Source organism: Pyrus communis, chromosome 15, assembly GCF_963583255.1.
Source record: "Pyrus communis chromosome 15, drPyrComm1.1, whole genome shotgun sequence".
Taxonomy (NCBI): domain Eukaryota; kingdom Viridiplantae; phylum Streptophyta; class Magnoliopsida; order Rosales; family Rosaceae; genus Pyrus; species Pyrus communis.
Genome location: NC_084817.1, coordinates 21,965,670 through 21,977,736, shown reverse-complemented (window position 1 = coordinate 21,977,736; position 12,067 = coordinate 21,965,670). Strand labels below are relative to the sequence as shown.

The 12,067-nt window shown below is 37.0% G+C and overlaps 1 protein-coding gene across 1 annotated transcript; it reads left to right on the top strand.

Moving 5' to 3' along the window:
* The first annotated feature begins 174 nt into the window (after positions 1-174).
* LOC137717583 (patellin-3-like) lies at positions 175-3,297 on the top strand. The gene is made up of 4 exons (XM_068456995.1): positions 175-1,578; positions 2,033-2,157; positions 2,241-2,391; positions 2,476-3,297. Exons 1-4 carry the CDS (start codon positions 265-267, stop codon positions 2,734-2,736), a joined length of 1,851 nt encoding a protein of 616 aa, XP_068313096.1. The 5' UTR covers positions 175-264; the 3' UTR covers positions 2,737-3,297.
* The last annotated feature ends 8,770 nt before the right edge of the window (positions 3,298-12,067 follow it).

Genomic DNA, 12,067 nt, shown 5'->3' with positions numbered 1-12,067 from the left:
TTACAAGGAGAGGGGTGGGCCCCACAGAACAAAGTGGTGTACTAGCTGGCGAACCGGTCTGACAGACTGGTTCTTTCCATGGACAACACCACCAACATCAACAACCATCCATCCAACCCCTCTCCCCACTCTCGCCTCTTCCCCCCTCAACACCCTCAACTTCCACTTCCCCCTCCCCCTTCTTAATCCCCCTCCCATCTCTCTCCTCTCTCAAACTCTCTCTCTCTCTCTCTCTCTCTCTCTCTAGATAATTAATTATTTGATATGGCTGAGGAACACCAGAAGCCTGAGGCTGCAGCTGCGCCAGAAGCACCACCATCCGAGGAAGTTGTCGTGGTGGCTGATGCCCCGCCTGCGGACAAGGCTGTGACCGAGAAAGAAGCGGTTCCGGTTCCAGAGCCGGAGGCCGAGGCAGAGAAGCCGGCTGTGACGACGACTGAGGAGGTGGAGGACAAAGCTGCCCCCAAGGCTGACGAGGATAAGAAAGTCATCGCTCAATCGGTTTCTTTCAAGGAGGAGAGCTACGTTGTCGGGGAGCTTCCTGAGCCGCAGAAGAAGGCTCTTGACGAGCTGATACAACTCATTAAGGAGACTCTTAACAAGCACGAGTTCACTGCCCCACCGCCCACCAAGGAGGAGGTGAAGCCTGTGGCGGCGGCGGCTGAGGAGAAAAAGGAGGAGGAGAAAACAGAAGAAGTACCACCCAAAGCTGAAGAAGAACCCAAAACGGAAGAAGCCTCCGCGTCCGTTACTGAAGCCAAAGAAAAAGCAAAAGCAGAAGCAGTAGAAGAAGCCAAAGAGGGAAAAAAACCAGAAGTAGAGGAAGAGACGGTGGTTGTGACGGAGACTGTGGTGGAGAAAGTTACAGAGACTGTTGATGATGACGGCGCCAAGACTGTGGAGGCGATTGAAGAGACCATCGTCGCAGTAGTCCCTGCTCCGGCTGCAGAGGCGGAAGCAGCCCCAGCTAAAGAGACCGAGGTGGCTGCTACAGAGGCCGCTCCCGCTGCTGCAGCTGCGGAGGAGACCAAAGCAGAAGCTGAGGCCCCAGCTGAGCCACCTGTCGCACCGGAGGAGGTGGACATATGGGGAATTCCGCTTCTGCGAGACGAAAGGAGCGACGTGGTTCTGTTGAAGTTCCTGAGGGCGAGGGATTTCAAGGTGAAGGAGGCGTTCGCCATGATCAAGAACACCGTGCGGTGGAGGAAGGAGTGGGGCATCGAGGGGCTGCTGGAGGAAGATCTGGGAAGCCACTGGGACAAGGTGGTGTTCACTCATGGAGTCGACAAGAAAGGCCACCCTGTGTGCTACAACGTGTTCGGGGAGTTCCAGAACAAGGAGTTGTACCAGAATACTTTTACGGACGAAGAGAAGCGTTCCAAGTTCATCAAGTGGAGGATCCAGTTCTTGGAGAAGAGCATCAGAAAGTTCGACTTCAATCCGACCGGGATTTCGACCATCGTTCAGGTCAATGATCTCAAGAACTTTCCTGGGCTTTTCAACAGGGAGCACAATCAGGTCACCAACCAGGCCCTTCAGCTGCTTCAGGATAACTACCCTGAGTTTGTAGCCAAACAGGTACTTTACTTATTTACTTGTAGTAATTCATTTGTTTCATCTATATTCATTGTCTCGTCTTCTTGGTCACCTGGTCAATCGGATTTGATATCAGGAGTTCAAATTAATAGTGTAAAACACTAAAAGCATGTTTATTTATTTTTCATATTTTATATCAAATCCAAAAATGAGCGACACATGCATTCTTTGGTCACCTGGTGACGGAGTAATTCATTTGTTTCATCTATATACATTTACTCATTCTCTTGTTCACCTGGTTAATCGGATTTGATATCAGGTTTGAGATTAAAAGTTTATAACACTAAAAAGCATGTTCATTTATTCTTCATTTTTAAAATCAAATCCGAGTGCGAGTGACATGCATTCTTTGGTCACCTGATGACCCGAGTGAATATTTATGTGATTAATGAACAAGTGAATTGAACTCGAATTTTGTGGGTTTGATTTTGTGAAGGTGTTTATCAATGTGCCATGGTGGTATCTTGCTTTTAATAGGATGATCAGCCCCTTCCTGACCCAGAGGACCAAGAGCAAGTTTGTATTTGCTGGTCCTTCCAAGTCTGCTGAAACCCTTTTCAAGTAAATTAATTCATTCCTTTTCAGTTCATTTGTCTCTAATTAGTAATTAATATTTCTAAATTAGAGAAAACATGATTACGCAGATATATAGGCCCAGAGCATGTGCCAGTCAAGTATGGTGGGCTAAGCAAGGAAGGTGTTGAAGGTGAGCACGAATTCACCACATCGGACCCTGTCACTGAGGTTACCGTCAAGCCAGCATCCAAGCACACCGTCGATATCCCCGTGTCTGAGGTATGTTATCTTATTAGTAATTATTGTTTGTAATTTTATGTAAATTTGTTTGTATTAATTGTAAAAGTTTGTGTATTGGTGCAGTGTGGGGAGTTTTTGGTGTGGGAAGTGAGAGTGCTAGGGTGGGAAGTGAGCTATGGAGCTGAATTCGTGCCAAGCGCGGAGGACAGCTACACCATAATCTTGCAGAAGACAAGGAAGGTTGGAGCAGCGGATGAGCCGGTGATCTCAAACACGTACAAGATTGGCGAGGCGGGCAAGGTTGTGCTCACCATCGATAACCAAAGCTCGAAGAAGAAGAAGCTCCTCTACAGGTCCAAGACCAAGCCCTCCTCCGTAATCTGATTCAGCAAACAAACACATTCAACTCTATGCCTTAATTCATGCTCTCTCTCCGTTCCACCGGTGTCTCGCTGCTTAGCTCTCAACACTTCCAATCAACAAATAGAAACACATTCATCTGCAGCAGAATAAACGACTCGTCTGATGTTTAAATACAGGGTTCATTTATTTATTTTCTTCTTCTTCTGGTTGATATTTGTTTTTGTTCTTGCATTGTATGTGCCTGAAGGTTTTTTTATTTTTTATTTTTTATTTTTTATTTTTATTCATATTTGTTTTAGTGAATGGGGTTTGTCGTAATTTTAGTTTTTGGATTGTAAACAATAGTGGAAGATGATGGATGATGAATCTTTGATGTGCTGTCTGCTGTGATGGGGGAAACATTTGACAGCGTATGGTTATGTCTGCTGTGATGTGGCTGTAAAATTATAGATTCTGTGTAAATTTGGTCCCCTCCTCCCTTCTCTTTATTTTTTTTATCTGTTCAGTTCTGGTCCTTGCCGCTGTTGTCAGTATATTTGTGGGGCTCATTGTGTAATATTTTTAACGGCTCGAATTGATTGTCTTTAGGTTTTTCTTCAGAGATTATGCTGCTTGTCAAAAATTATTTATATCTATAATTATATGATGGTTGGATTAAGGATTTAGGGTTTTATTGTGTGATCTTATAAGTAAGTTGGGTTTTTTATGCTGCCAATTAATTTTACAGTGAAACATTAACTTTTTTCAAGATAATCTATGAATTATATTCTAAAAGATAAACGGTTTGATTATCCGAAATCTAACTTTTTCGACTTTGTGGTTCGTGTATAAAGGAATTTTCAACCCATTTGCATACATAAAAATCTCATCAGTGCGTGCAAATGCATCATTACTTATGCTAAACTTGGCAGCAAACTTTTTCTCGTCCCATGAGTAAATTGGATGAAAGAAATGAGAAAGGATTAAGGTTGCGTTTGGTGCGCAAAAAAGAATTTACGGGAAAGATTTCTCATGTTTTTTTTTCTTCGGAAGAAAATGCAAAATTACTCTCTTATGTTAGGCAACAATAGGAAGTACCTTTTTTTAAAGGATATAATGGTCATTTAAAATTATCAATGAGACCATATTTGTCATAAAAAGATGGTGATCGATAGTATTTTTTGGTTTCCCCGAGAGACTAAAAAATACTAAAAATCATTTTCCAAACCTGAACTTACGAGACATGAAAAAGGACAATATTTTTTCATTCCCAAACTCCCCCCTTCCCGCATACGACATATTTAATGTATTTTATATGATTTTTTGATGACAATGAACATAAATTTAGAAGTTTTATTTTACAATGTTTTGCTTTGATAACTATTTTAAAATACTAATAACAGCTCGTTTGGTTAATAACAAAAAAAAAAAAAAAAAAACGTTGTCATTTAACCATTCTACTACAAAAACAAAAAATAAAAATTAAATAGGAGTTAGGAGAAATTTTGCTTTGTAATCGGAAGTCGAGTGGTACATCATATATTTTTATATAAGTGGTATAAAATTTTAATATTTAAGTTATTAACTTTTTAACACACATATATCATCATTTGTATAATAACACATGATGTACTATCCCGTATTTCGATCACACAAAAAAATCTCTCAAGAGTTAGGACCACTTTGTTGATTTATTGGGCAGCGTTTTCGAGGTAAATAAAAACATCTTGTTACCAAACAATTCGAATTATAGGAAGGAGTGACTTGGACCATTTTGTTCGTCAACAATTGTTTACTAATGTCACGCTCCTTTATTACGGAAAATGATCATCTACGGATCCCTTACATCAAATTCTTCATATCAAATAATTTGGATCCTTAAAATTTAATTTAACGGTTAAAATTATTATAATTTTTAAAATAAACATCTGTTTGTAGTGGTTATATCAAATTTTAAAAATTCGAATTAATTGATGAAGATGTTTTAATAAAAAAGGATTCGCCCTTTATTACAAATGCCAAAATTGCACGCGCATTTATAGGTCACACACATTTTTCTGACACAATTTAATATATTTTTTAAGGTACACTTTATAATATATTTTAAAGATTCAAGTATTTATTTTAGAAAACTGTAATTAATACTTTAAAAAGTTTATTTTATACTCTTAATAAGTGTATTTTGCTTTTTAATTACAGAAAGTTTGAAGTGCAAAATAAAATTTTTAGAGTGCTAATAGTAATTCTCTAATTATAAGTCATTTTCAAAAGTTGTCCCTACTAGGAGTTACCAAAATTTGAATTCATATTTATCATTAAATAACTGGTAGTCATTTTTTTAGTGTTTCGTTTTAGAATCATATTCGTTTATTTATTTTTTTCGCTATAGATGATGTCTTAATAATTGTGAATTTGTATAGGTGTTTGCAAAGATAATCTATGAATGAAGAATTTAAATATAACAGTTCGAATTCTTAAAAAAAATTACAAAATGAAAACTAAAAGAAAGTGTGTCAAAAGATGTGTAAAAAGGACGCGAGTCCTCCAATTTTGACCCTATAAACATATTGCAGCGGCATATTAGATACCATTGAGAAAAAAAGGGAAAGGAAAAAGGTAGGTAGATCGAGGTACTAGGAGGAGGACCAATGATTGCATTTTTTTTTTTTTTAACAAACGATAGTATTTATACTAAGGAGTGAACTAAGTTTTACAATGAACTTGCCATAATAATGTGTTTCAACTTTGATTTTGTCGAGAATCGAATCTAAAACCTCTTACTTACAAATAAAAAGAAATACTATTAAAATATAGTATTAAGTGACGCCAACAATTGCACTTAGCTCTCCAGTCATGGATGGTACATGCATGGGAACCAGGCTTGCAAATGTTGGTAACATTTATGATAACTTTCCGTCATTGGTTTATAAATTTTTTCTTTTTAGTACACCGGATATCAAGTGATATCATTAATTTACACTAAGGGAAGAGAAGAACGGTTTAAACAATAATAAAAAAAAAAATCCCAATTACCTAGATAATTTACGACTTGCTTGTTTATAAATTTTTGTTTTTTTTTGTCAAACAATATAAATTTTAGTTTACTTTTAAAAGGAAAAATGGTGAGAGGGTGAGAGTCGACAGTAATTTAGGCAGTAATCAATCACTTTTGCACGAATGCAAAGCCAAAGCCTTAGAAGATCTCCAAATGAGATTTCAAATTTAAAACATTACATTTCAATTTGAAGGTTAACTTGGTAATTTGACATATTATTAATATTTTTCTTCCAACTGATATGCCAAAATTTATTGTTTCATTTATGTTTTTTTTTTAAACAAAAATAATAAAAGTTGGGGAGTTGTTGGGTTTTTTTTTGTTTTGAAACAAACGATATTATCTATACTAAAGGGAAGTGGGGTGTGCATAACCTCACAATGAGTTAGCAATAATGTGGTTCAAACTTGCATTTGTCGAGAATCAAACCTAAAACATCTCACTTAAAAATAATAAAATAATACTTAAATATGATAGAATTTAAGGTAAGGTAAGTGGAATGTCTTTGGAAATAACAAAAACCATATTTGAAGGCAGTTTCAACTTTGACATATCTTTGTCTATGCATGTCAGCTTAGCCTTCTTTTCTATTTCAGCTTTAATATCTAGGTTAGAGTAAATAATATGTTATTTATTACTGTTATATGTCTATATAACATATTTGACATTTCCTTTAATGATGATCTTATTACTTTAGTCTTTACTTGCAAGCTTAATCCATGGATGTTTGATTCCTTCCCTGGGGTTGGGACCCTCACCACGCTTGGTTTGTAATCATTTTCTCCACTACCTTAATTAATTAATTAATTAAGCATGTATCATTCATTATTGCTTTTTTAACTTATCATCAATTACTAGGTAGATCGCCTACTATATTACGTGGCATATGATATTGGTGTTTTAAGGGAGAGATTATTCCATGTAACCAGAACACGAGATAGTAAATCACGTGTCACTATACAAATGATGAGATATGTATGTTAAAAAGTTAATACCTTAAAAAATAAAAAATTTCACCACTTATATAAAAACATGTAATATACCATTTGTATTTCGATCACAGTAAAAAATTTCTCATTTGAAGGGCAGTCACATATAGGTTCCTCATAATTTCTCCAAAATATGGGCATTTAAGGTCCAGTATTTTGTTGCTGATAATTTGGCTCGTTTGAATTTGTTATGCAGTTTGAATCCAGTATTTTTTGAACAAATTCCTCCTTCTTGTCATTGATTGCTAGCTGTAATTATAGCTGGGGTCTCATGGTTTCGTGATATTCTATTGTAATCTTCATTTTTTTTCGAACTTATGCCGCAATGTCAACCAAAAAAAAAAAAAAAAAAAAAACAAATATAGGCCTTTAAATCGGATCAAAACGGCTTCTAGCAACTCAAGTATATGTTCGACTCGATAATAAATAAGTTAAACTTAAGCAGTAGTATATTTGGTTTGTAAAGCTCGAAATCCTAGTATATTTTCTCGAGACACCTCTTACTAAATACCATTCAAGAAATCCGCTTGAAGTGATATATTTTGTTTGAGATTTTGCTTTTAAGGAATTATGTTTACGTTTTTCTTCTTCTAAGTTTAAATTTAGTTTCTTCAATTTGAATGTTTTTTTTTTTAACACATTTGATATTATGTCTTCTCATCATCTTTTTTCTTTGTTAAGATACTACAAGCGTGATAAGAGAAAATGACGTTTATGTGACTATAAGTATCATGTTTCAAATTTGTGTTATCGTTTGTTTTTGTTATTTTTTTATTTTTTTATATTCTCTCATTAAAATGTGACATCCCGTCCCGGGATTATTAGAACGTATGTGTGAAATTACCATTTTACCCCCCTAGTTCGTTACTTTACGTGTAGTTTTGTGTTGTGTGGTGTTGTAGGACCACACACACTCATACACACTCTCTTTCTCTCCCGGGATTCCCTCACTCTTTGTCTCTCTCTGTCTCTCTGTCTCTCTCTCTCTCTCCCCGAGTTCTTATTCTTCTTTCTTCAACATACGGGCACACACACAAATATACTCAATACTTCACCAATCAAGAAACCAATTACACCATTGAACTCGTGAGGTTGTGAGGAGCACAACCATACCAATTCCAGGTAAGAATTCTAACGTTTTCACGTCGTTTCGACGAGGTCCGTTTTAGTTACTGTTCATGCAAGATTAATTTAGTGAGTTTTTGGACATTTGAAGCTTATAGTTGTGTTTGTGAGGTTCCCAGGAGCTTGGGAATAGCTCGTTGGGTGAATTTGGACGTCAGGATCGTTGGATGTGGAGTTGGCCGAGTTTTGAAGATTTGGACAGGTATAATCTCGTAATTTTAGGCCTTAAAACTTGTTGGGACATGTTCTACTAGCTCTAGGGTTGATTTTGGTGCAAGAAACGTGGAAAAAGGTGGAAAAACGAGCGAGAAATCGTGATTTGCAGGTTTTCCGGCGACGGTGCCGGCGACGGCGCCGGCGTCGGGGACTGATTGGAGAAGGAGACGGAATATTCCGTCAAAGTTGACGGAATATTCCTGACGCTGTTAACGGCATCTGGTTAGGTTTAACGGAATATTCCGTTAGTTCAACGGAATATTCCTAACGGCGTCAGTTGACGCCGTCAGTGTGCATGGCACGTGGCCGCGCGTGGGGGGCGCGTAGGGCCGTGCCTTGGCCGGCGCGTGGGGGCGCGTGCGGCGGAGGAAAAATATTCTAAAAATATGGTTGTGATCCTGAGGTTGTGTAGAGCACGTTGGTATATTCAATTGTCCATTTTGAGCAATGTATGAGAAGTTATTACGAGAATTGGTTATGTGCTTTTAAATTAACGTTTTCGTAGCTTTTTCGCGTATAGGTGATACGTATTCCGAGGACGAGCGTACATACTCGAGGCAGGGGGGCTACGACCCTTCCACTTATCAGTGAGTGGGCTTTTGTTTTCCGTATATACCTATATACATTTAAATTCCCAGAAATAGATTAAAAAGAGTTAATTGATTTATGTCATGCACTTTATTATTATCGCTTATGCATCATCACATGCATTAGTAGCGGCATACATTTATATATGTGTATGTGGTGCTGTGGACGCACAGGTAAGTGCCAGGTAAGTGGTATTCATGTTGTTATGCAGTAGTAGTTTGAGATGTTTAGAGAGCTCATAATCTGCACCCCCGGTGTTAGTGCTCCCGCCCGTGGCCAGGGCACAGCCTTCACGTGTATGTTCACCTCCCGCACCACACGCTCAGCTTGGATCCAAGTAGGTGCACAGCCTGTTGTACAGACCACATTAGGTGGTTCCGACTCGTAGGTGACCCGCGATTTATCGCACAGCTTCACGTGATCGTAGCACTAGAGCGTATATATATATTACACCCAGCCTGTCGTACAGACCACGTTAGGTGGTTCCGACTCGTGTGCAGATTCAGTTATTGAGTTGAGATTGGAACTCTATATGCAGCCGTACAGGTCACGTTAGGTGACTCCCGGCTGCCAGATTATATGTTATTGTTGTGAATTACGCTTGAGCATTTACATTTGATTATGAGATTCTGTTGTGGCATATTCTCGAGCATGAATGGCATATTTTGGAGCATGATTGGCATATCTATACATACGTATATATGTTCATCTTCTGGGAAGTATACAGGTTTTACGGCGAGGGGTTAGAATGTATTTTGCTAAAGAGTTTTCAAAGAGCTTTGTTTTTGCCCACTCATGCTTTTGTTTTTGCCCACTCATGCTTTTGTTTTTGCCCACTCATGCTTTTGTTTTTGCGCCCCTCCAGGTTCTAGTGGTCTAGCAGGTTCGGTGGTTTTTCCCAGAGGGCGTCCCGGCATTTCTGACAGACACTCACCATTGTAGGGTCACCTTCGGGTGTATTTATGTCGCATCTTTCCTTTTTGACTGCTGTAGACTTGCTCTGAAATTGTGTCTCACATACGCTAGCACTTGTTTAAGTACTTTATATGCTAGTTTTTAATTATTCGTACTTTTATATTACTATCTTAATAGCTTCCGCACGCGCACATGGCTACGTCACCTTCGTGTGACGGCCAGCACTCCCTGATCTCGGTCGGGGTGTGTCAAAAATGTGTCTGAAGTTGCAAAATTTTATTACAGCAGACCAACTTATGCTGTGAAGAGCTCGATATTAACTTGAGGATTTGATTTTGACACAAATTAATCATTCAATCTCTGTGAAGAACTACCTTATTTGAGTCGTTTATACTACAACTATTGTGTTCTCTTGCAAATATTTTTAAGTGTTTTTATCTCTACTTTTACATGTGATAAAAATCCTATCAACATGTAAATATGAATAAAAACTAAAGAACTTTGACAACAAAATTAAAAATAAAATAAAATTTAAATCAATGAAATTAAAAAAAATGAAGGATAGGAGCCTAGGTTCTTCGAGTACTCGAGATATATATATAAACAATGTGCAATTATAATTGTATTAAAAGATTAAATATCACACTTGTAAAGCCTTATAAGTACAAGGAACAAGGCACCGCCACTACTTGCCTTTTATGATACATTTACACAAGAGTCGCAAATCCAATAATTTTTTGTTTTTTAACAAATGATTTTATCTACACTAGAGGGAGAATGTGCTAATAATAATGTGGTTCAAATTAACCTTTAGCGAAAATTGAAGCTATTACTTATAAGTGAAAAAGAATCCACTAGACCGTAGTACTAAGTGACTCAAATCCAACCATTTGAAAGAGGTATTTCCATGAAACATATTGTCGGGTCCCCTAACTCATAAAAGTGATCATACAATATTATCACAAACAAACAATGTTGAACGCCAAGTATCAAAATTTTCGATAGGGTTCATAGTTTAAAAATGGATAAACCATTTTTTAGAATAAAGTTAGTGATAATTAAACCATTTTTTCTCGCCCATATGTAGTAATAACTAAAAGAATCTACATGGTTAAAGTTAAAAGCCATTAAAGTCACTTAGTAACACAATCTAGTGATATTCATTTTCAGTTGTAAGTGATATGTCTTAAGTTTAAAATTAAGGATGACAATTCAAATTGTTAAATCTGATAATCATGAATAACTGCCCGAATAGAATGAATTTGGGTATAAAAATTTGGATATATTTTGGATATGGGTCCTCGATTTGTATATGTCCTATCCTACCTGAATAATATGTATAATATATAATATAATAGTATTATATAGGGGTGTGGATTAGTGGCACCACATTTTTGACACAAATTTTGACACAAATTTTGACACAAGTTCTAGGCTATTAGATTTGTATTCATATAGTTAATCCACGTGGTACCATATGATTGGATTAGTGGGACCATATCAGCACACTAACAAAAAATATTGACGAAATTTTAATGGAATGACTAAATTGATATGCAGTAATGAAAGTTAGGGACCAAATTTATCTATTTTTGAAACTCAAGAACTAAAATGAGGAATTTGATCAATGTCAGAGACCATTTGCTATAAAAACCCTTCTTTTGTATAATCCCCGTGTCACCATTTTATGCAATTTGTGGGTCCCACATTGATGTGCGGTAGTGATTGTCAGGGACGACATTGATTGATTTTGAAAGTGAATGTAAACGGAAGGACCAAATTTGTCACGTCCCTACCCACGAAATAAGGACTATTCACGAGCTAGGGTGTGAGTCATATCATAGCTATAGAAATAAATTCTACAACCAAGATATGGTGGAAAAATTAAAATAATTTGGCACGATTACACAATACATCATATAACAAATCTTACATTATAAAAGCTTGAGTTTATCACATATAATTTATTGAATACGTAGCGGAAATAAAATATTAGTATACACAATTAATTCATAACAAAAGTACCAACTAGAATAATAATTGAAATGAGTAGCTCTTGCCAATACATAAAATATATGCATTGAGATGCATGAATGCACTCACTCTCTTCTAATCCCGCTAACATATACCTAAGACATCCAAGTCTGCACGTCTCATACCATGCTTATACCACTTGACTCTGAATACCTTAGAATATGAGTTAACTCCCATTCATCCCTTAAACCTAATTTTTGTAATTAAATTCTCAGTTTCCACTTTATTATACAGGCACTTCCCCTGATGCCCAATTGTATATTCAAGCCTTTCTCCTGACGCCTGACATATACAAGATTTCATTTTTTTTATAACCGACCGGTTGTATACTCAAGCCCTTCCCCTGACACCTGACATATACAAGGTTCATTATTTTATATTCAAGGCAAACTTCAGCCCTTGAATATTCTCACAGCTTGAACACTTTACACAAGTGAGCACTTGACACAAC

Coding starts and splice junctions, on each gene's coding strand:
- LOC137717583 (XM_068456995.1), top strand. CDS start 265: ATGGCTGAGGAACACCAGAAGCCTGAGGCTGCAGCTGCGCCAGAAGCA. Junction 2,158..2,240: donor TCTGCTGAAACCCTTTTCAA/GTAAATTAATTC, acceptor ATGATTACGCAG/ATATATAGGCCCAGAGCATG. Junction 2,392..2,475: donor TCGATATCCCCGTGTCTGAG/GTATGTTATCTT, acceptor GTATTGGTGCAG/TGTGGGGAGTTTTTGGTGTG.